The following is a 24586-nucleotide window of genomic DNA, read 5'->3' on the forward strand; positions in this document are numbered from 1 at the left end:
CTCTGTAGGTCATGTGGGACCTTTCAGAGGCCTTTGCTGGAGAGGAAATATATGTATAGGTCCCTCCCTGGGTGTACCCACTGGAAATGGTGAAGATGTCATTCCATCCCGTTGAGGGATGCGAATTTCACTTCGTATCTGTGAGCTGGCACCATTGGCAGTCATGCTAGTATTTTGGAAAGCTTTGGTTTTTAGGAGTATAAAAACGGTGAGAGCTTATATATTTCCCACTAACAGCGCCACTGATAGTACCTGATCAGAAGGTGATTGCCGGTGCTTTGAATGCAGTGATTTATGTGGTGGTAGAATGCGTCAAACGCTCCTTGGAACGGAGGGGGTGTGTACCTGCAGATGCTCCGACGCTTAATTAAGTAGAGATTAGAGAATGAGGGTTTAGAGAGGGAGATAGATTCTACCTTGGGGATTGTTATGAGTCCCCTAGTTATAGAGGTGGAGGGCTGCAGAGCAGTTGTAGTGGCACACCTGGCTCTGGCGGTTACGAAATCGTGGGAAGTGTAACCGCTAGAGAGTTTATTGCGGGAACGTGCAGAGATACGTTGTGACTCGTTTGAACCGGTCTCGCTTGCTCTGTGCACCCCCCTTGCAGTAAAGGGGGTGTTGCAAGTAATATCGTCAAACGTGGAGTTTGGGCTTTGGTTGATATTGGGCCTATATATATATATATATATATATATATATATATATATATGATTATTTTATCTTAATTTTATATGCAGACAAATTAAAATAGGTTGAGTTCAAAAATAATTTTGTTATATGCCTTAACAATATTTTGTTTATAAATCAATATATCAATAATTTCCATTAATATTTAAAAAATTTAAGGCTTAATTAATGATTTGGTCGCTTAAGTTATTTGTTGGTTTCATTTTGGTCCCATAAATTATTAATGTTACAATTTGGTCCCTTAAGTTAGTACTCACTCCATTCCTTTTCTTTTGATGTTTTAGAGCTTAAACTTTATTCCAAAACTTTTGATGTTTTAGAATTTTTAATACTTTTTATCCAATTTTACCCTTGTGGAAAAACATACTTTAATAATTAAATAAGTTGAGACTATTGACTTATCACAATTGAATTAAAAAATGGGTTAAAAAATTCACAAAGAATACAACCGCCGAGGAGTACTACTTCAACTACCCATGCACTATTTAAAACTCACCATCACTCCATATACATGCATGGAACTATAAAAGAAAATACTGGAAAGAAAAAAAAAACAATTGCACAACTCCCACGTTGGATTTAAGGTGTTTGTGATAAGTTTGAGAAAATTGAAAGTTTAAATAATAAATGCAGTTTGTGTGGTGAGTTTCAATAATTAAGGAGATTAGAATTTTGAGAAGAAAAAAAATCATGGAGTAAAGTAAGGGTATTTTAGTATAAACCATACAATTATTCCTATAATTTAATGATTCCTTAATATTTGTGCAATCACCTAAAACATCAAAAGAAAAGGAATGGAGGGAGTATATGTTAGCCAAATAAATCCTCACCGTCAATCTTGCCAAAATGTTAAATTGGAACATGTGAACGGTGATGTGACAACTTGCAATGTGTATCCATCTTAGACATTGGATTAACGATTTTGACTGTGAAAATTTATTTGGTTGACAGAAGATAACTTAAGGACTAAATTGTAACATTGATAAAATGTAACCAACACACTGTTTTCGTTCAAGTGTGGAAGGTTAACCTTCCTATATGCGTGAGTGTGGGAAAATGTAACCAACACACTGTTTTCATTCAAGTGTGGAAGGTTAACCTTCCTATATGCGTGAGTGTGGGAAAATGATTATCATAAATACTACGAACACTGGATCGATCAACAAACGAAAACTATTTTTTTTTCTTGAGGGAAAACGAAAACTATTTTGTAATGGCACATTCGATGAAGTTAATTCTTATTTTTTCTTTTCTTTTTATATCAACCATTAGTGCATTCGATGCTTACATGGTGGTCTCTCAATACCCACCAACTGTTTGCAAGCCACCGAGAGTATGTGCTGTGAATTTAGAACTACTACCTCGTACTTTCCTACTATACGGCGCCTGGCCTGTAGATACTACTAATCCCAAAACTCAGTTGATAGCAGACCCAAATGCACCTGCTTTTGACGTGGTACAATTTCATCTTAACAATATTTTTAGGTTTCCATAAATTTTATTTTGCTAACCTCTTCACTTTTTATTTTAGAATCTTTTTTCGGAGGCGCAAAAGCAAATGTTAGAACACATGTGGCGTGATATAAAAAATGGAGATGACATTAAGTTTTGGGAGGAACAGTGGGACAAGCATGGTAAGGCTTCCAATTTGGATCAAGTAGCATATTTTATAATGACCGCCTAGATGTAAAATTTTATGATGCTAACATACAAAAAAGCCCTAAGCCGCAATCCATAAGTTTTATCAAAACTTCCCTAGCAAAACTAATGAATGGAGTTGAACCTATACTGGTTTGTCTAGGAAAAAAAAACAATCGCGAGTTAGCAGAAGTTAGATCTTGTATAAACTCGACTGACCATTACGTATCTTGTGGTATAGGTGTAGGAGATTTAAATTGTGATCCTTCACAAGATGTAGTGTGGGAATAAAATATTACTATGTAATCTCTATGCAAGATCTAATAATTTCACAAAAAAAAATTATATTTCAATAAATGTTATTTACACATAATTTCTTTTGTTATTATTCACATGCTTAAATGATGATGAGAATATAATATTATCATGGAAATAGAACTTGACTTGTCATCACTTCCTACCACCACTTATATCTATTTGCATTTTTATTTTTTTAATTAAATAAATTTCTAAAACATTCTCAAGAAATCTAAATTTTTGCCAAACATTTGAGTAAGAATGTTATTCCTGTGAATACCATTACAAGACATGTAATTTCTAACCTTGAAACAAGCACACACTAAGTTACAATTATGGGGTAATAATATACGTGGGTCGTGGTTCGAACCATGAACCATCCACTTTTTCACAATTAAAGTGCACGAGTCCAACAACTATACTATTTGATAAAAAAGAGCATATGACACTCAATACAATAAAAAAAAGTGTTTAGACACGATCAAAACCTTGACTAACTTACAAAACCAGTAGCAAATAAAATTAGGCAAAATAAAAAGTAAATTAATTAAAAAAACAAAGGAGTACAAAACTAGAAAATTATCCAAAGTTATAAAAACAGTGAATCCACAGAAAGCAAATAGAACACCTCTTGCAACTTAAAGTTATCTAGCCATAGTTCCTGCAACTTTGATGTCTTCATTTGTTATGATAGAGATATGTACACAAAACTATGACCTAGTTATTTGATAACCATTTTATGAAATACTCGGTTCGAATGCATTAGTTTAAAAATGCAAGAAGCATTTAGATGAAACATATGAATATTTAGTAATAAAATTGCAAATCAAATATAAATATTTAATCCTTAAAAGAATCTTCATATGATATATAGGGCTGACAATTATATTAACAAGTTTATCAGAGATGACGATGAACTCAATTATTATATAAATAGTGTCGTCATTTGAATAGGAGGTCAGATGATTTATGTTTCAAACACAACTCATGACCCTTCTTTGTAAGTCTTCATTTTCACATTCTTTATCTCATCATGGGATCAATGGCTTCTCCCTGAATTTTATTAGTCAACATTTTGTTTAACTCCTAAACATATTACTAATTTATAAGAAAAAAGTAAAAAAAACAAAATAGAGTATTAATTATAGGTTTAATAAATATGTATCATGACCCCTTAAAACATTGTACACTGCCGGTGCATGTGACTGTATTGATCTCTCTTTCGCATTCAATCATAAAGAGATATGGATAAAGAGGAGATTAATGATTCCAAAATGTACACAACACATTTTGGTAAATATAACAACCCTGCTTCAATTTCACATGCTTGACTTTTTGTCTTTTTGCGTCAAATTTTAGATGAATTTGAAGCGAAAATTTTGAATTTAAATTTTAACATAGATATTTAACAAGCTATTAACTTACAATACTGTAATTAACACACGATACAAGTTCAGAAATCAACTTGCTAGTAACAAATTTAACATGTTAACAATTATAGATATAGTGATATTTGAATGTATATATCATAGTGAATCATCACCATAATTTTGTGAAAGCCACACTTATGAACTTCCATAGAATCACAGTGTTACATGATTTTGTCTCACCTTGGATTTTTGCCGTGGTCTGAAGCTTAACCAACACACCTAATTAGTAACTACTCATAGAATAAAGAAGAAGCAAGCACACATTTGTTCTAGTATATATTTAATAGAGAGTTTTTATTGTACATTTAAAAAAAATATTAAAGTGACAAATTAAAGTGATTTGATTCATTTTCTTTCTAAATCAATGAAAGAAACACATTTGCGCTCATAAAATAATAAAACCATTTTTTTTGGAAAAAACTAATGTATGTTCTCTTCATATGTTCTCGTAATTGATTATAGTTTGACTATTTCTTTTCTCACTCTATCAACTTCTCATGCGTCCTATTTTTTTTGCCAAAATGTTCGTGGGATTTCGGATTATCTAATCCGAACACAATTAGAATGTATTTGGATTATAGAATTCAAAATATGCTTATATATAAGCAGCAATCAGAATTTCTCTCATTTCAGCCATTGCAAAATTTGTTTTAAAAACAACAAAAAAATTGTAAAAAATGATAATAAAAAAAACCTATCAAATATGTTTGTGCCACTTCTTTATTTTGTGTTATGTTTGTGTACGGTTGATTAAAAAGGAAAAAGCTTGCCCTTTGTTCTTCTTCAAGTAGAAGTTATGTACAGTTGTCGGTAAAGGTTTGATCATAAGGATTCCCTTTTAATATTCATTCTTGAACCTTTATTGGATTTGAATTAAATTGTGTCATTATTCTCTTGCATAAGACAAGAGTCAATTTGCAGAGGATCCGTAAAATTAAATGTGTCCGGAAGCATACACATGAAATAAGAGTTATGGAATACGAGGAACCATGATTTAAGTACATATCAAAATCGCTTCAAAGATTTAATAGGTAATTTTGAGAGAATAGAGAAGAAAAGATCATTGGGCATGTTTAATTACCTTCACATCATTTGGCGAGATGGACATGGCTTTCCAAGAGCGACTTTTGTACAAATCGGTCAGAAACCAGTTTGTACGGTCCATTCATGACTGTCGAATGGACCGTACAAACTGATTGCGGGATCAAAACAAAACCAGGTCTACCTACTCCTAGCTCCTTCATGAGAGCCCAAAAACTGACTGGTTACTTGTCGTTGTGATCATATACTGCTTCTATCTTCATTCTTCAATGGTTTTCCGGCTGCCTGGCATCAAAACAACAAAGGACACTAATCTTCTAAAGGCTAAATATCGGGATTTGGAAACAACCACATGTGATTATATTAAGTTAGACACAACAAACAAAAATGACCAAACGATCGAAAGAGAAGAAACAAAGGGTGAGCCTGCAAATAGAGAAAGAAAATGTATTCCAACGAATTGGTAGAATTGAACTATCAAAAACTTCTTTGGAAGATAAGATGTGTCATTTAGAAGCAGTTTTATCTAACCTTCACCAAAATATTCAATCCATTTCCCTATACATATTAAAACAACGTAACTTCCAAAATAATTACGGCTGAAAGAGAGGCCTTAGCTTCCACCCTAGCTAGTGAGCCACAAAGCACAATATAGAAGCAAAATATTTTTATGACCCAATTAAACGGAGTCATAGACTAAGTATCCTATCGGAGTGGGGAAGAAGGGCAAGGTCTTTTTTATTAAAACAGACAACAAATGTGGTTGTAAAATGAGATTGGTCTTGCAGAAGAGAAATTTGTTTGTAAGAAGATATTAGTCTATAAAGAAAGCATTCGCCCAATTGGAGGAGTGTATAATTACTTTTTCATCATTATTTTCACATTAGAGATATATGATCGTCGTTGCTATTTGGATTTTACCCTGTACACAAAATGGCTAGTCAAATGTGCATATCATAATTATTATCAACTATATGCTAAATCAAGAAACCATTTGATAATATGAGTTGTGCTTTACTTTTATTTTGAAGGTTTAATTTTTAATTTAATTTAATATCTTAAAACTGATCCAATTTCTATTTAATTTGTATGAATGCTCTTTTGTCGATTCTGTGTAGAAATAGCTTATATTTGGGAAGCTTGTATGAATCACAGATTAAAATTTAGCAGACATGATAGAATCACATATTAATATTGGAAGATGTTACTACTTTGTCAACATTGTAGTTAATGTAGTTATAAGTTCATTTAGACCTTTCTTTTCCAATCTGCTGTTATAATGCTCCCTATTATTGGGGTTGCGTAGCAGAATTAGGAAAATCAAGATCCATGACAGGCAGGGAAGTGTAGAGCAAGAGGGTTCAGACGTATATATGGAGCTAATAGACTTTGAATGTAATCCAGTTGCGATGGCTAACTTTGGGATAATCACAGTAACTGGATCTGTTGCTTTTCAAAATGTTTAACATGGGCCGTTGAGTGGAGCTTGAGGCAGAATTGTGGGGAGTTTTAGAAGGGTTGCGACTTGCAAAGAGTACAGGTTTTAAAGCAGTGGAGTTATGTGTGGATTGTGAGAGAGACTGTTGTTAATTATGTTACGCAGAGTAATGTATGAACATTGTTGGAAAGGAGTCTTATCGAGTGTATTCAAAGACTTGTAGAAATGGACTGGGAGGTGAAGATATGCCACTCGTATCATGAAGCAAAGAATATAATGATGCTTTGATTGTTTGAGTTGTGTCTGACTCAGTTGGTCCAGTTGCTCAATTCTGATAGTAGACGAGTTTCTTCTCCTCTATTAGTTTCGGTGCAATTTCTCTTTTTGTTTGGACTTAGACCCTTTCTGTATTGAAAAAATTGTGCACTGTACAAACATTTTAGCACAATCATTGGTCATGCACTTCGCAAATATGAAAGCAAACATAATTCTAATGAATCACAACTATTTTAAGCAGCTAATATAATTATGTGTGATCATGTTTATGATTTTATTTTGATGAACCAATTCATATCATTTAATGTATGGCCAATATTTAGTGTTCTCTATCCTCCAAAAAATGCTAGGATAGTCAACACCTTGTGGATCCTATGAATTATCATCCGGGCTGCTCGAGGTGAGTTGTCGAGTTGTTGAGGCACGGGATGATTGGATTCGGGTGAGGCAAAAAACTGAGAACTCTTATCAGGTTACCCACCTTGTCGCAGCTCAGCGGTAGATAAAATCAGCACGTGGATCATTGAAATGTAACAGTCATGCAGCTATGTTCGTGATTCAAAATAGCTTTGGGGGTAGGATTGGGTTCTATAACTTGTGCAATGTTTTGTTATTCCTGTATCATTAATCGTTTCTCTCTAAATATTATAAAACCCATAGGTGGTTAATGCTAGTTTCAAAACTAACCTTGGGAGGTACGTAACTAAGAAAGTTATACAATGACTTGAATATTTCTCTCATATTAATGTTTACCAAATTATAGTAAAATTGAGCATGTAACTCTGATGAAGATTGGTAGAGAAGTATGCTTGTCAATATTCTGTTTATTGTATTTCTATTTATTTGTTACGTGAAGGAATACTTCAATCAACATGCAGTATCTCTACTTCAACATCCTTAAACACTGCCATCAAAACCCACGTTGAAAACTTATAACAGAACTTATCATGGTGATTTGGAAAATACATTTGAATACCGCTTATCACACCATAGGACAGAAACCACATTTCAAAGTGCTAGTAATATTAGCCACAAGTACATGCTGCACAAATGAGTTGGAAATGTAATATAAATTTGAAAACTAATATAACAGAAATTACTAGTGTTTTAATATCTCAAAATCATTGTAAAAGCAACAAGATAAGCTTTGACTAATTAATTCAGAAACAGATAGTGACATTTTGGATTCAAACATGACAAAAAAGTATTGTCTTTTGGAACTCAAAACACATATATTTAAGTTTATTTTCGATCGGCCACACAGAATTAAGGGCACATTACAAAAGGATGTATTGGAGAAACATGATTGTTTCAGCTTTAGTTTTACAAATGGTATAAGGAAATAAATATATAGTTTCAAATGCAATAGCAGAAGAATAATGACCTCATAAGCAAGAACCTGATTAAGCATAGTGGTTTAGATATTATAACTATGGAATTAGAAAGTAATGAAATTAAAACAGAGAAATGTTGCTCATTATATAATAATGTTATCTAAATATATAAATTTCTAAAAAAAAAACATGACAGGCCACTCAATATATAATAGAATAAGATCATTCTCATAAACATTTAAAACAAAGAAGAAATTTTTAGATGATATTTGAAACTGAGAAGCCACTTCGAATACACTCTAGAATCTTAATAACCATAGTCATATACCACTTGGGTGAAAATAAAAAGAAAAATTAGATATTTTCTCCTTCAAATGGAAGAAGGCTTTCCTTATGAATTAATATCTTACAACATAATATTTCGGCTGTAACACCAATGTCCTCAATCGTTTGGGAATTTAAATCCACCATCTTTTTTTCTGAAAAACAGATCACCCTTCTTTCCCGCTCCGACAGGATAGTCAAGGCAAGGTAAAGGCCCTACGGTGAAGATTTTAGTCCATGATTCCATTACATCGAGTTTGTCTAAAATTAAAATGTGAAATGTAGCGGTGTCTGTGTCATTTAAGATCAAAGCAATATATAAAGTAAGATTTTTTTATGTCAAGTGTCACTTTCACGTTTAATCTCAATATTTTATGTCAAATAGTTAAAAATAGTTTTAAACAAACAAACTTTTATACCCAAACACTTAATATAATAAATGATGTTGAAATGCTTAAGATACGCGCAACTCCATGCGGAAACGATCCTATTATAGTCACGTGTAAATAGTTTTATGACATGTAAAAATCCTACATCAAGTGGTCGGGGTTCGAATTCCGAACACCTCACTTCTTCGCATTTAAAATGTGTGAGATCTAATCACTAGATTACTTGACAAAAATAAATAAATAAACTTAGACATGATCTATAAATTTTAATTCAATTGATAAAATGTTGTGACTGAGTTTTCCTCTACAATTATCATCATTTTATTTATCTACAGATAAGATCTATTTACTTGTGTATCATAAAATTGACCGTATATCGATCACGTAAAGTAGTAAATTACAAAATGAAATGAAACTCATATAAATAAATTAACACAGTTGGTAATTCCAATTCTATTTTTTTTTGTCAGGTAGCCTGATGATAATTCAACTTATAAGATGAATAAGTGAGGTGTCCGGGGTTCGAACCCCGACCCCTGCATATAATAATGCATTATCATACCAACTGAGCTATGATCACGGGACTGGTAATTCCAATTTTAAAGTTTATAATAGATGACTTATAATTTATATGATTAAAAAAGATCGATCTATTCAATAACAATATTTTTATTTTGTCGCAGTCGCACGTCTACATATGACATTGCCGTGAAAATGAGAAGCAACTATTTGTTGCATAAAAAAAACGTGTGTGTGTTGGTAAAATTACATATGACATAGAATGTATCTAACGAAATCCGAAATCAGGGTCATTGCAAAATTACACACGTCCAAATTTCATAACAAACGAAATAAAAGATTGCATTACGTCTTGGCTCAGATACACGGGTCAATACTTAATGATATCGTTTTGCTAGACAATCATGAGGAAATTTTTCGCATTTCGATTTTTTTTTACTAGTTTATAACATTTTTTTTTAAGATACTTCAACTACCGTTTGAATTTATAACTCAGATTTCTTCTCAATTCTACGCTTATCCTCTTCATTAAAAAAAATCTAAATATAAGCTAAAAATTCCTTTTATGCTAGTATTTCACAAACATTCATCATGTAATTTAACAATTAAATTTACCATACATTAAAAATTCAACTAACCAATTCTACAGCTATCAACTCATATGTACAAACTTAGAAATGAAAGAGTTAAAGAAAGGATAGTTAGGAGAAAACGTGAAAGTGAAAAGAGAATATTTGAGTATAGTTTGCGCCACTCAACGCAAACAAATGTCGTCTTATTCTTCTTCATCTTTTAAATGAAGACACACTTCATTTCACTCTTCTCCATGTCCTTCTTCGTCTTATTTGTAAAGAAAAAGAAGATAAGAGGAGAGGTGAGGCGAAGAAGAAGAACTCAGCTTCAAGTTTAAAAGTGGTTGTTTTCTATGATTTCTTCGCAGAGAAGAAGAAGAACAATACTGATGCATCCTCCTCCTCGATCACAAATGAAGACAGCAGTAACTCACTCCCATCCTCTTTTGGAAATGCTTAATCCACCCCCTCCCCTCCCCTTCCTTTTTATTATTAGGTCTGTCTATGTCCATGTAAGTAGTAATTATCTCAAATGTCCCAAAATGAGGTTGGCATTAAGAGTAGTCTAATCAGAGCTCTCAATTGAAGAATATGTATCTTTTCAGTTTCAACAATGTAATCTAAGAATCAAAATGAAAATTCTATATTTTCCCCTCCTTTTAAGAGATTCTCTTGAGTGTAGGTTTGGTATCACTATGGCGTGTCACAATTATGGTGATCCATCGTGATTTTTCGAAAAATACACTTATAACTTCTGCAAAATCAATTAAAATGAGTCACCGTGATTCTAGTATACCCATGTAAGTTAAGCAACGCAAGGGTTCGCTTTTTACCTAAAATCAAACTTTCTTTTTCATTTCAACAAGGTAGTGCTTTCGTTGACAGAGCAAAATTGGCTAGATGGATGGAAAGCACACAAAAAAATAACACTACATTTGAAAACATAGACAATGGTGTAAACAAAGTTCTTAACAGAACTTATCATAATGATTGGGAAAATACATTTGAATACCACTTATCACACCATAGGACAGAAACCGCATTTCAAAGTACATGCTAGTGTTTTGATATCTCAAAATCATTGTAAAAGCATTAAAATAGGCTTCGACTAATTAATTCATAAACAGAAAGCTAAGGTTTGGTCCTTCAAAAAAAAAAAAAAAAACTAAGGTTTGGATTCAAACTTGACAAAAAAGTAATGTCTTTTAGAACTCAAAACACATATATTTAGGGTCACTTTCAATCGGCCACACAGAATTAAGGGCACATTACAGAAAATGTATTGGAGAAACATGATTGTTGCAACCTTAGTTTCACAAATGGTATAAGAAAATAAATAGTTTCAAGTACAGTAGCAGTAGAAAGTAGTGAAATTAAAACAGAGAAATGTTGTTCACTAGATAATAGGAAAAGAAGGAAATTTTAGATGATAATGATGATATTTCAAACTGAGAAGCCACTTCGGGTACACTCTAAAATCTTAATAACCATGGTCATATACCTCTTGGGTGAAAATAAAAATAAAAATTACATTTTTTCTCCTTCAAATGGTTTAAGGTTTATGCACGATTATCAAAGAAATAATTAATTGTGTTCATTTCAATTGTAAAATTAGTAGTATTTACTAAAACACCATTATTAATTGTAGTTAATGGAGTGGTTAAGTTGGATGAAATTCAATAAATAAGAGTATAATATTAAAAGAAAATAATAAATGATGCATTAGTACTGTAAAATGACAATTATTTTGAGAAAATGAAAAAATGTTAAAAGAGAAAATAATTATGAGAAATAGGAAGTAGTGTTTTTGCGTAAGTTATATATGTGTCTTGGTGTGGGAATTAAAAAGGTGGAGGTTGAGACGACAGAAAGGAGAAATCGTGTAAATAGGAGAATTTGAGTAAAATTTGAGAAAGGAGGACGGTAGTTTTATATATGCAGTCTAAATGGTACACATATGACACTAATATTTTTTTATTCTTTTTTAAAAGGAACACTATGTATTATTTTTTAAGAGAAATGTTATTAGACCATGTGCAATGGGATGTTGAATTTGCAATTCAACATGTTGAATCATTGTAGGGGGTTGTTGAATTGGGAAAAATCTGAGTTGGAGGAGAGAGGTGTTGAACAAATACAATATGTTGAAAGTCTGGCCACAGAGATGTGTGGCGCGCTCGGATTTGTCAAAACAGGCGCGTGCATTACACATGCCGACAGGGCGCGTGGGCGAATTCGGACGCGGAGAGAGGAAGAGAGAAATGGATAATGTTGTGACACTTGGCATGTTTTGATTGGCTACTTGAATTTTTATCTTCTTAATAATTTGGACTCAATTATTTCATTGCAAATAATTTTATTTTTTTTTACCAAAATTCGTAATTTTTTTTCCCTATAAATAGAGACTTGAATCATTTGATTTGGACACAGAAAAAAATCAAGTTTTTCACTCTCTTAATCTTATTGTTAGCTTTTCTTTTGAAGTTTTAGTCTTTATTTAGTGAAATGGATCTCACTAACAATCAATTCAACACCCAAAATTCTTCTGATTACCCTTTTAACTACCAAAATCCCAACAATTATCAACACCCAAATCAATTTGTAACACCCCATTTTCCCAATATGAAAATTTCTAAACATTTATCAGAGTAAACAGCATAAACGGGATATCACATTATAAGATAATCCAAAATCAGTTAAATAACAATTTAACTTTCAACAAATTACTTAAACAATGCTGCGGAAAATTATTTCGAAAGTTAACAAATCATTTTGGCACGTAGGCCCCATCAAAATATTTCAACTGTTAATCAACATCATAAAAATTAACATAGTTGTCACGTAGGAGAATGAAGCATGCATAATCAAAACCCAATCCTGTTACGTATCAGAGCGACCTAGAAGACTCAGTGAGGCAAGGCCACTCACGACAGCAAACTGCACACTAAGCACGATCATCTGCAAGTTACTCATACGAAGAGCAACATTTTCAAGCAGAAGGGGTGAGATTTCATAACACAATAATATTAATCAATATAATTCGAAATCATAATTAACATCATAATCAATCTTAATCAACATTGCATCTTTGATAAACAATTATCGCATAATCACAACTTCAATCATCATCAATAACATAAACATCTTTAAAACTCGACAAATGCGACAATGCAACTTAGACACTTATATGCATGTGGTACCAATCGTCATCATTGTATTAATATACTTTAATCGTGTGGAGGACAAAGCTCCTATCGTGTGGAGGACAAAGCTCCGATCATGGTGAGGACAAAGCTCAATGAATGCTAATGCATGGACTCTAACAACAAAACATCTTAATCAACTTATCACTTATACATCCAATAATTTGGAGTTCATCATCAACTTAATTCAGACTCATGCAACTTGGTTAAATAACATTTGCAGCATAATCAAATCACATCAAGCTTAATAACAATTCATTTTCAACAATTCCTTGATCATTTAATAATAATTCAAGTAAATAAAATCAATCCATAATTCACTTTATATTCACTTAACATATCATAAAAGCTTCACAGTTCTCAGTCAATATCTTTAATAGGTCTCAATGGCACCTAAAGTTCCTTTCCTAACCTATCAAAACAACTCAGGCCTCACAATCCTCAAAAGCACTCAGTTCTGGAAGTGCTCGCGAGGCGAGAGCATCTGCTCGCCATGACGAGTACAAGCCAGAATTCCAACTAAGGTTGTTTCAGGTTCAAACTCGTTCTGAATCATTCCCTAATCAATAGTAAGCACCTAAAGGTACTCAAAGGCATCTAAGGTTCAACTCAAAAGTCAAAAACTCGGAAAATGACATGTTCACTGGTCAAGCTCGCTATGGCGAGTAGGGTTGCTCGCCGTGGCGAGCTACAACTTGTAACTCGCGTGGCGAGCGATGAACTTTGGCTCGGGCAGAATGCAGTGTTTACACAAATTTCATCAACTAACATGGTTCTAAGCCTAATTTCAATTCCAGAATTCATCCTAAACATATTCTAAGGTTATATGACGGTTTCTACATCAATCTAAACAACTTTTACCGGTTGATCATCAATTTTAGGGATTTGACCTAATTTCAAAACTTTTCTAAATCAATCCTAATTTTGTCAATTATTCATCAGAATTATAACAATTTACATTACTGAATTATTAGTCTCACCCTTACCTTAGTTTGAAGAAATCGCAGCTTTCCTAGGTGATTCTCTCTTCTCTGGTTTTTTCTCCCTTTTCTCCAAAAACAGTCGTACGTACTAATTTTCTACAACCTAGGTCTTTCTTTTTATATCTCTTCCTAATATCTTATCTTATCTCACTTTCTCCCCCAAAACTCTCTAAAATCTCAAAACAGCCCTCAACTAAATATTTTTATTTTCTTATCAAATCTTATTTTATTTAACAATAAAATAAGTCTCATAATCTTATCAAATCATCAAAACACATCAAATCATCCAAATCAACTTAAATCAACAAAACTCACACATATATTATAAAAATATAATATAATCGTCTAAACTCGATTAAATAAATAATTAAACGAAAGTGGGCGTTACACAATTTCCCAACCAAAATCCTCAAAACCCAAATCAATTCTCTAACCAACATCCTCAAAAGCCAAATCAATTCCCCAACCAAAATCCTCAAAACATGTCTAATTTTTGTTTGTTGTCTTGCATTTTAAGCTATTTGTGTGACCCGTACTTAGTTTGTTGTATTGCATTTTATTTATGTTAAGAAAATAAAAATAAATTATTTAAATAAATTTTATTTTTACAAAAAAAAAAAAATTGTTAAGTGTTTCTTCATTTTAATTTAATTATAATCGATAATTGTAATTTTATGTAATTATAAAAACAAAAATATAAAATTAAATAAGAATAATAAATAAAAGGTGGTGGGGTAGGGTGTTGAATGAAAAAACCATTAGAGATGTAAAAATTGAATGGGTGTTGAATTAAGAGAGAGAAAATGATGTGGAGTGTTGAGAATTGAAAAAGTGGGTGTTGAGGGTTGTTGAATATTTGTGACCATTGTAAATGGTCTTAGAACAATTATTTTTTTGGCAACTTTTGAAACAACCTTCTATCTTATAATTATATGTGTTTCTATTTTCTCTTTTTATATTTCTCTCTATTGTTTTTGTCCAATAAAAAAAGAGGAAAAATGTTGTCATAAAAGTTTTCTAAAATTGATAATATAAATATCATTTCTTTATTTTATTTTTTTGTTCGAGTGAATCATTTCTCTATTTTTAAGAGAATTGATATTTATGCGTGCACTTTATTACAACTTTCTCTCTCATATTATATTCTTATTATCTCTCTTCTTTTTTCCTCTCTTAATTGTTTTGGACCAATAAAAAGAGAGAAAATAAAAGTTGTCATCAAAATTATCCTAAATAATTTATATATATCAGTACTCATTTTTAATAGTCACCTAATTATTAGCAACCGCTTAGCTCATTCTTTTCGGTTTTTCTTTTCTTGCGTCGTTGGTACATAACTAATGGACAGAAGTAGAAAAAGGAATAGGAGACGAATTTGAATTAAAAAAGTAGACTTTCATTGAATTGAACAAACATAAAATTACAATGTCGATTGTATAAAAAAAAAACAAATTACATTGGCAAAATAATTGAATTATGCCATCAAATCAAATAAAATTATCGTCGCTGCCTCTCTCTCCTATCGACCGACTCATACCTCGACCGTCTCCTTTTGAAATGTCGATCATCATCGTCGCTGCCTTCGCAATCATCAAAATCGTCGTTATTTCTTCTCACTTCGTAATAACCGTTTGATGTTGCGGGAGATGAAGAAGAAGCATCGTTCTTTCTCTTTTTAGTAATGGCAGCTTCATCTTCGGACGGGAAGCTCATGCGAGAGAAGATGCTGCTTTTCTGCTTCCGGTCTACTGTTGGTTCAGATGATTCTGATCGGTGGTTGTTGTGGTGGTGGTGCCGCTCATGCGAGTCGTAGTCGCGATCGGATTTTAGTTTGCGTTGGCGTGGTGGCTCTTCTTCCTGATGACGGTGGTGTTGATGATGATAGCCATTTGATGACGGCGGGTTTGACTTCTGCACACACCAAGGAAAAAACCATCATATATGAAATTAAATTAAAAACAATAATAACATATACTTTGGGAAAAGAAAAAAAAAGGAATTTAATATATTCTAAAAGCAACTTTAAAATCACCTAGTTTATTGTACATGACTACTTTATACAATTTGTGTCATGTGTTCGTATTTTATTTTTCAGCACAAACTCGCTTGGTTCTTGCCATAAACTCATTATTAGTATCATTTTGGCTAAAAATTATTACAATAATTTTAATAACTCATTTAGAAATTATAGTAAACATCGGCCATCACAAAAAAAAAAAAAAAAAAAAAAAAACATAGTAGACCAAAACATTAATTAATCACAATATTGTCCCACAAAGGAGAAAAAAAAAACTCATGGTTGTTACATTTGGTTTTACTTAGTTAAACCGTTAACAAATTATAGGTGTTCAGCGTGTTTGAGTATTGGACCAACCTCATGTACACTAAAATTTGAAGGGAGAAAACTAATGATGGAAATTAAATTGAGTGTGAGAAAGCAAAAACCTTATGCAATTAGATGATATATGGAAGAACACTTAGATCAGAAGGGGGGGGGGGGGGGGGGGGGGGGGGGGGGGCGGATCAATTATGGTACAAAAAGATGGTGGAATGAAGAAATGTAATATGGCATTCGGAATTTGGTCCAGTTTGGATTAGGCTAATTTTAAACTTATGCAAAACAGCTTATGTAAATAAAGGAGTTTTTATTGATGTATTATTCATAAGTTTGTAAACATAGTTAATGCAAAAACAATTTATGAAGATACAATTTTCGTTAACAGGGACTTAAAAATAATACATAAAAGTTTATTTATTTATATAAGTTGTTTTCCATAAACTCAAAATAAGCCTACTTTTCCTTTGTAGTTTTGTAGGAGCAAAAAGAAAAGTTGGGCACAAGCTTACACTATGGAATAAAGGAATGTAAGATACCGTACGTAGGGAGCCTGAATGTGAATGCAAGGGACAAAAAAAACTCAGGCTAGGAACTCTGAATGGAAAACAGAGTTTGAAAGTTTTTACAATTTGAAAAGGATGAAAGACTTTAGATTTAAAAAAATTACATAAATATATAGTTTAAAAAAGCTAAGGTGGTCCACCTTAAACAAAACCCATTGTTTGGATTAATTTAAAATCACCAGTTTAATACCCTTTTCTCCAGTCAATAGTAATCATGATCAACTTCTGAAATAACTTCTCTTTTAAAAATAAAAAAGACATTCTATACCAACATTAATAGACCATTTGTTATCCATCGAAAGCATAATAGTACTGGCCATGGCAACACCAGATTTGCAAAAGATTTAAACTTAGGAAACCCAGTTGCCAGACAAGTAAAATCAAGTTATCCAAAATCTAGGAATTTAAAACTTGAACCAATTTATTCCCCCCCACCCACAACAGTGAAAATTGATTATCATCTGGACCATGTACAGAAAGACAAACAATGATCTTCGATGAATCAATTAAAACTTTAACGGTTAACCCAATTACAATACAGAGATAAAATGCTTCAAATCATGCCCATAAACCATGGTTTGAATAAATGGTCACAAGAGATTTTGAAACGGCGAATCAAGATTTTATAACAGCACTGCACCATTATCATATGCAGCAATGCAGTTATCCAATATTTCATCATCAACGTTTTCTTTTACCCACTTTTAACCATTAGTTGCTGTTGACCATAAAATAGGTGAGACAAGCCGGAATAGCTCCCTCAACCATTTCGTAAACAACCACGCAATATAACTTGATAGATAAATACTATTAACAATAAATGAAGCCAAGAGAAATAACTTCCAAAGACTACAATAATTAAATCCAAAAAAATAACAAATGGGATTATCTACTATAATGATGTTCTTTTGCATGCTTGAGGTTTCTGGACAAACGTGTGGTAGAAAACCCACAGAAATTAATAAGCGCATAAGCTGAAAATTAAAACAATAGAAAGTACATACTGCTTTTGGTTTCGACGAAGAAACATCTCCAACACTACTCACATCTCTACCAAATTCTCGATCTTTGGATAAGTCCCTGTTCCATGAAAGAATTAAACTCATTAAAAGCAATAAGACAAACTTCGATGACTCTTAAGCACTCCATAGTTCAAATGCAAAAAGAATAGTGATAACATTATCATCCTTTTACAATATGTTACTCTGCCAATCATAAAAGTTGGAAACTAAATTCACTATGTAAGTAGTTAATGACATGGAAAAATGTCTTGTGTAAAGCAGTGCTTTACAATTATTTTATGAAAATCCACAACATATTCTGCTTTATCAAGAGAGGAAAATGGAATAAACAAGATTTGTTGTAGAATAATTTCCACACGAAATCCCAATACACTACTGCTGGGAAACAAAAAGTAGGAGAATCGTACAAAAAGGAAAGGATGCAAAAGGCAGATAATAAAGTCTTAAATGTTGCTATTTTACAACGGTGCAAATATTTGACTTGCAAGTTAAAACTCTATCAAACTGCTTAAACATGCATATAAGAACAAAACAAAGCCACCCACGAAAAGTTCCATTAGTACCTTTCAACCCGTCTCTCATTTTCCTGCTTCTTCAGAATAGCATTTCGAGCTTCAAAATCCTCTCTATTCTTATTCATAACAGGCTCTCTATTCATATTCATAACAGGAGGTGGGACATTCATTCCTATATTGAACTCAGCAAAATCCCTGAACACAGTCATATTCATTATATTAGAAAATAGCATTGTAGAGAATATCAATTCTATAGAGTCAGACAAACATGTAACCACATTCACTATCGGTGTTCACTTTACAATCCCTTACTCAGCATTCAACAAGGCATACCCCAAACAGTGTGTGCGCCTGTGTGCGCCTGTGTGTCAGTGTCACAGAGCGAGAGAGAGAGAGAGAGAGAGAGAGAGAGAGAGAGAGAGAGAGAGAGAGAGAGAGCAGGGAGAAGGGAATGCAATAGCAGGGGAAAGGCTAACGTCATACCTATGAGGTGGATGAACAGGCATCACGTAACCATGCATGCCAAATGGGTCTTGAGGCAGACCACCTGCAAATGGCATGTCAAAGGGGCCTAGACCATAACCCATCATTGTCATTGGAGCAGCATATGGTCCCATATATCCATCCAAACAACGTTGCATGCCATTCCAGTATGAATTATAGCTAGGAGGCGGCAGGCCTATCGGTTGCATCATATAGCTATTCCATTGTAAATCTACATGATAAATAAAGATTGTTCAATGTTATTACTTGACTAAAAGCCAATGTATTGCCTGGTCACTAAATGTTCCAGCACTACGTAAGGCAGAACTAGAAAAAACAGCAGATTTACCATTTGCAGGCATACGGACTTTCTTCTTTTTCTTCTTCTTTCCTGCAAAGTTAATAAATAAAATGACAATGCCCTCAACAGAAGATCAACAAAGAACGCATGGTTATATACACATTCTACATTACCTCCGTCGGTGGGGACCAACTTTTGCTGCACTTCTTCCTCAACCAGTTTAGCACTCCCTTGGGAGGCTGGTTCCGGTTCCTTTACACTCATAGACTCATGAGTAACTTCAGATACAACTGCAGCTCTAGGGATCTTTACTTGCTCTGATACCTGCTGTGTAGCAGAGACCTCCTTTCTCTCGGCAACTATTTCCTGTATATTTGCCATTCCTTCATTAACTTGTGAAACCTTTGGTTCTCCCTTGGAGGTTGCAGATGAAGTTGGAGATGGTATCTTGGGCTGTGGGCAACGAGAAGACAACATATCTGGAAAATAAAATCAAACAAAAAAAAGTTATCTTCACAAACCGATAGCCAATAATAGTGCAAGTAAGATCCAAATCATGATTGTTTCAATCACCTTGAACTTGATAAGTGCTCCCTGCATTTTCAGTACTGCTATTGCCAGACTCCAATATGCGATGGATGGCATCTCTAAGCGTCTTATTTGGTAAAAGATCATCTGCTAGAATATTTGTTGCAAGACATACGCATGCAGACTTGGACATAATATAGTTCCTAATACCTGAAAAGATTTTTAAAAATGATTCAGTATAAAATAAAAATTAATATACAATATATAGTTCGGAAAAAAGTTACCGAGAAGCAAAACATGTAAAATGTTCAAAACTTGCATAATGAAAAAGAGGAACTTTAAAGACACGCTAGTATAATACTCAAATTCTGAAATATTTATTATAGAAGCATAAAAACTTACATTTGTCACAGAAGCTTTTAAAACAACACTTGCTTGTCAATACAGCATCTTTCATGACATTATTGCACAAGGGGCAGTGGAGCTCAGGTGGTAGATCACCAACTGAACGTGTAGATGACAACCCTTCCATTTCTTTATCGAACGCAGCCCTGTTTGCAAGGAAAACATGAAACTCAATTTCATGTCATCATATAACAGAACAGACAAGAATCAAGATGTACTCACTCATTTGGCTTCAAAACAGCTACTGAACCATTTTGTAGAGCATAGGAACCTTGTGGATTTACCATCAGCATAGATCTAGGAATACCAGTAGGCTGCCTGACTTTTTTGATGTCAAAAGTGGAATCACCATTTGTAGGGCAATGCTGAATGAAATGTCCTTAACAGATGTAACAAGAGACAAGTTAGCCAAATTAACTGACACAGGTAACCAGCATTTTGCAAACAGAATGGGTTATAAAGTTGAGAAATATGAACATACCAGACACCTTGCATCTGTGACATACATAGCCTTCTGGAGGTGTTTTCCGCTCCAACCCTGCAAGATCCCAGCAAGTATATAGGCATCAGTTTATTAACTGTTAATATTTGTATTCAAAAAAGAAAATCACCCATAGATGTTATAATATATATATATATATATATATATATATATATATATATATAGAGAGAGAGAGAGAGAGAGAGAGAGAGAAAGAAAATCACCAAAACCACGTCCACCCCCAATCCTTCCACCAACTGCACCCCTTCGAAAACCTCTACCAGCGCCAAAGTCTGAACCTTGTCTGCATACAGGAAAAAGAAGGTGTCAACCTAAAACATCAAAAAGCCCAGAACTTGGAAGCTTTAATGGAAAGAAAATCATATTTGACATGTGGAATTCAATCTTCGTTGGGAATGAGGTTTTCTTAGACGACTATGTTTGGATTTGATAAAATAAACGAAATCAGAGTAGAATGTTATTAGTTACCATTGTTTGGATAAAACTCATTTTGTTGCATCAAATGCCTCTTACCCCAACCCCCACAGGAAAAAAATAAGTATATTAATAAAATAAATATGGTTTGTAACTCCATTTGATGGGCAAAATGGAATGAGTGAAGAAGGAATTTATAATGATTACATTTAGTTAACATCTCAAAACAATGTAAAGAATATTTTTCTCCATTGCATTATGAAACGTCCGAACTTATTTTATAGTAGTTTTATCCCATCCCATCGTTTTGACTTCATCAATTTCACCCATATTAGATCCACACATAGCATAGACAATAATTTGAATTTGAATTTTTTTCTTTATGCATCTATTGATTATACTTGTAATTCATTCTATGCACCAAACAAAACACCAGGTAAAGGAGGATAATCTACTCACTGTTGCCAATCCAGTGCAGGAGTATCAATCAAGGCCTTAATCTTACTGTCTTCGTCAGCTTTGCTAGTTAGAGGAGCATCTGGAATCATGGTGCTTGATTGAACGGGCAGTTGATCAGGTATTGAATATAAATCATTGCCAAATTCATCCCAATCCAAATTTTCAGGCTGTTCAATGGTCCAAAGTTATCAATTTATTAGGAAATGAATATGAATTGTTTGTATAAAAAAATGAAATGAAAAAAGAGACTTACATATTGCATGGAAGATGTATAATCTGCCGGTAAGGTACTATTCTCAGGTTCAGTTTCCACAACCTTATTTTCAAACTCTTGTCTGCAAATAGCAAAATACAGTTACAACTCAAGAACAGACAACATACTTTATTTCACAAATGAACAATACAGTTTCTAATTTTGCCAAAGTATGACAAATTGATGACTGCCTATTTATACAGTTACATACACAATGCATGATTATTTGTAAACAAATCAAACAAGAGTAATGAGATTAAAGGTTTGAGAAAGTACTTTTTTTCAGTAACAATCGGTAAACATGGCCGTCCTGGAACCCGTCGAATTAACACTGACGTATTTTTAGGAATCAACATTTCTTCATCATGATATTCTGAAATTCCAAAAGACAATAAAACACTGTAAATGTGCTATTTCATGAAGCCTAATAAAACCACTATGATAGTACAAATTTCGCAGCAAAGTTAGGTGCTTCTAATACACAACTACATTGCAGCCTAACTACATCTTCCAGGTCAATTTTTATGCCTTAATTGTAATTGTTTTCTTTTTATTTCTATTATAAGTGAACTCAAATTAAACCTGTTGCAGTTATGACAGATAGGGCTAGTGAAAACTTGTACTTGGCACAAGAAAAGATTGCAACTTTATAGTCTAAAGTGTAGTTATTGAAAAAGGGAATACTGATGAACTCCCTTCCATCACAGTATGATTTGAAAATTTTAATTATGTTGAAATACATGTGCATGAATACGATATTGCAAAGATGAACACTAGTACACCCTTCAACAACAGAACACTCAGAACTTCTATAGCACAGACACCCTCTAATCAAAGGTGCCAGTGTCTGTCTGACACCGATTACATCCGATTCATTCAGATATAAACCCTAATCGAGATTAACCTTTCAAACAACTAATGCTGTCGAGGTGTGACTGTCGTGTTCGTGTGCCCATGTCGGTGATTCATAACTTGAAACTCAGTTTACAAGTTAACCTAACTACCGGTGAGGAGGTATCACTGTCCCGTGTGCCCATGTCGGTGATTCATAACTTAAAACTTAGTTTACAAATTAAGCATCAAATATAAACCCTAATCAAGATTATGAACCCTAATGAAGAAAATCAATAAATCATAAAACACTAATCAAAATTATTATTAACCCCTAACGATGAAAAAAGTTAAATTGAGATCGAAATAAGAACCGACCTTCATTGGTCTGAGCGTTGGTGACCAGAAGGTCAAAATCAGTACCCCTTCCTAAATGCTTGGATACAAATATACTTTGTTTCAATGTACCAACAGATATGAAAGGACCATCCATTGGAATTGAATTATAATCTTTTGCACTCTTAAATTTATAATACACCGCCATTGTAGAATACTCTATTGAATTAACAGAAAAACAATAATCAATAAATCTCTTCAAAATTGAAAATAAATTACAAAATTAATAATCGTGAAAATTAAAACAAATCAATCGGTACAATATATCAAATCTCTTTCTTTCTAATTTTTTTTTCTATCTAGGTTACGATCGAATAAATCGAACCACCAGAACGATTAAAATAAATCTAAAATTCTTCAAGAACGATAAGAAACGGAGTCTTGAATGATCTTGAGAGCATCAACAACAATGGAATCCAAATCCAGCGAAGCGAAACCCTACCGAATCAGAAACCGCGAGAAGCAACAGCAACGGGTTAGGGTTTGGTGATGAAATGGAATCTTGGTGCCTTCGATGAAGGAACCGGAGAAAACCTCTCTGAACGATGACGGAAGCTTGAAACGTGAATAGCGAATAATCGCTTTTCCTTGTGACGGTAGCTTTATAATCAGAAGCGATTATTTGAATAATCGCAAATATGTGGTTAGAGACGATGAGAATGACGTGTGGGTAGGATGCGATATATATACGATATTACAGGTGGAAAACGGGCCGGGTTCGGACCCAAAAGCACCACACAGCCCAACCCGCGGTTGACCCTTTTCAGCCCTTTCAAGGTGAGTTATATATGTGTGTGGAAATTTGACCCTGTACCCCAACATATTTACCTTCACCCCTACATTCTACTTGAATTGCCTATTTTACCCTTCTATAGTTCTATATAAAATTTAAACACCAATTTTTTCTTATTTTTCTCCTTAATTTTCCTGTTCACCCTATCCCAACAGCTATCGGAAAACACTGAATATTTGGTTCGGGCTCATTTCTTCAATAACCAATGAGTATTCATGTTCATAATCATCATTGTAGGTTGTAACAGATCACGGTAATCCAGGAGCTTTAGGTCCACTGTGACAAGTGCCACACCAGCCAGTCCAGGCCCAGTTTAATATTTTTGTTAATTGGACACTGCCTTTTGCTTTTGGCACATATCCTGCCGTTACTTTTATTTTTTTGGTGAAGATCCTGAACGTTACTTTAAACAAAGTAACACAAGTCTGCATAATAAATTAATAAAACCAATTATTATTATTTAAAGAAAAAATGAATTCATCAAAAAAGGCACCAAAAAAAAATTAATTAATTTTCAAAATATATCCAATAGTTAGAAAGGTTCTAGTAAAAACATATAAAATTCATTGTCCTACCAAATGAGCTATGCTCCGGACACCGAACTTATTCACCTTATAAGGTCAATTCTAGGCACTAGGCTACCTAACCCAAA

At 33.3% G+C, this 24586-nt stretch overlaps 2 protein-coding genes across 3 annotated transcripts; one reads left to right on the plus strand and one right to left on the minus strand.

Moving 5' to 3' along the window:
• Positions 1-1876: 1876 nt before the first annotated feature.
• On the plus strand, positions 1877-2637 carry LOC120580487 (ribonuclease MC-like). Its single transcript, XM_039834097.1, has 2 exons — positions 1877-2143; positions 2219-2637. Exons 1-2 carry the CDS (start codon positions 1901-1903, stop codon positions 2369-2371), a joined length of 396 nt encoding a protein of 131 aa, XP_039690031.1. The 5' UTR covers positions 1877-1900; the 3' UTR covers positions 2372-2637.
• A 12868-nt stretch (positions 2638-15505) lies between these two features.
• On the minus strand, positions 15506-23813 carry LOC11430926 (E3 ubiquitin ligase PQT3-like). Of its 2 annotated transcripts, XM_024784607.2 has the most exons (16): positions 23584-23813; positions 23124-23300; positions 22191-22287; positions 21915-21996; positions 21662-21828; positions 20992-21071; positions 20768-20824; positions 20509-20665; positions 20284-20432; positions 19927-20091; positions 19527-19832; positions 19402-19443; positions 19053-19284; positions 18618-18764; positions 18037-18112; positions 15506-16042 (listed from the first exon to the last, which is right to left on the minus strand). In XM_024784607.2, the coding sequence occupies exons 2-16, from the start codon at positions 23287-23289 to the stop codon at positions 15629-15631; spliced, it is 2337 nt and encodes a 778-aa protein (XP_024640375.1). In that variant the 5' UTR covers positions 23290-23300; positions 23584-23813; the 3' UTR covers positions 15506-15628. The 2 variants fall into 2 exon arrangements, with proteins under 2 accessions (XP_024640375.1, XP_024640376.1); XM_024784608.2 differs by lacking the exon at positions 23124-23300.
• Between the last annotated feature and the right edge of the window lie 773 nt (positions 23814-24586).

Source organism: Medicago truncatula, chromosome 5, assembly GCF_003473485.1.
Source record: "Medicago truncatula cultivar Jemalong A17 chromosome 5, MtrunA17r5.0-ANR, whole genome shotgun sequence".
Lineage (NCBI taxonomy): Eukaryota > Viridiplantae > Streptophyta > Magnoliopsida > Fabales > Fabaceae > Medicago > Medicago truncatula.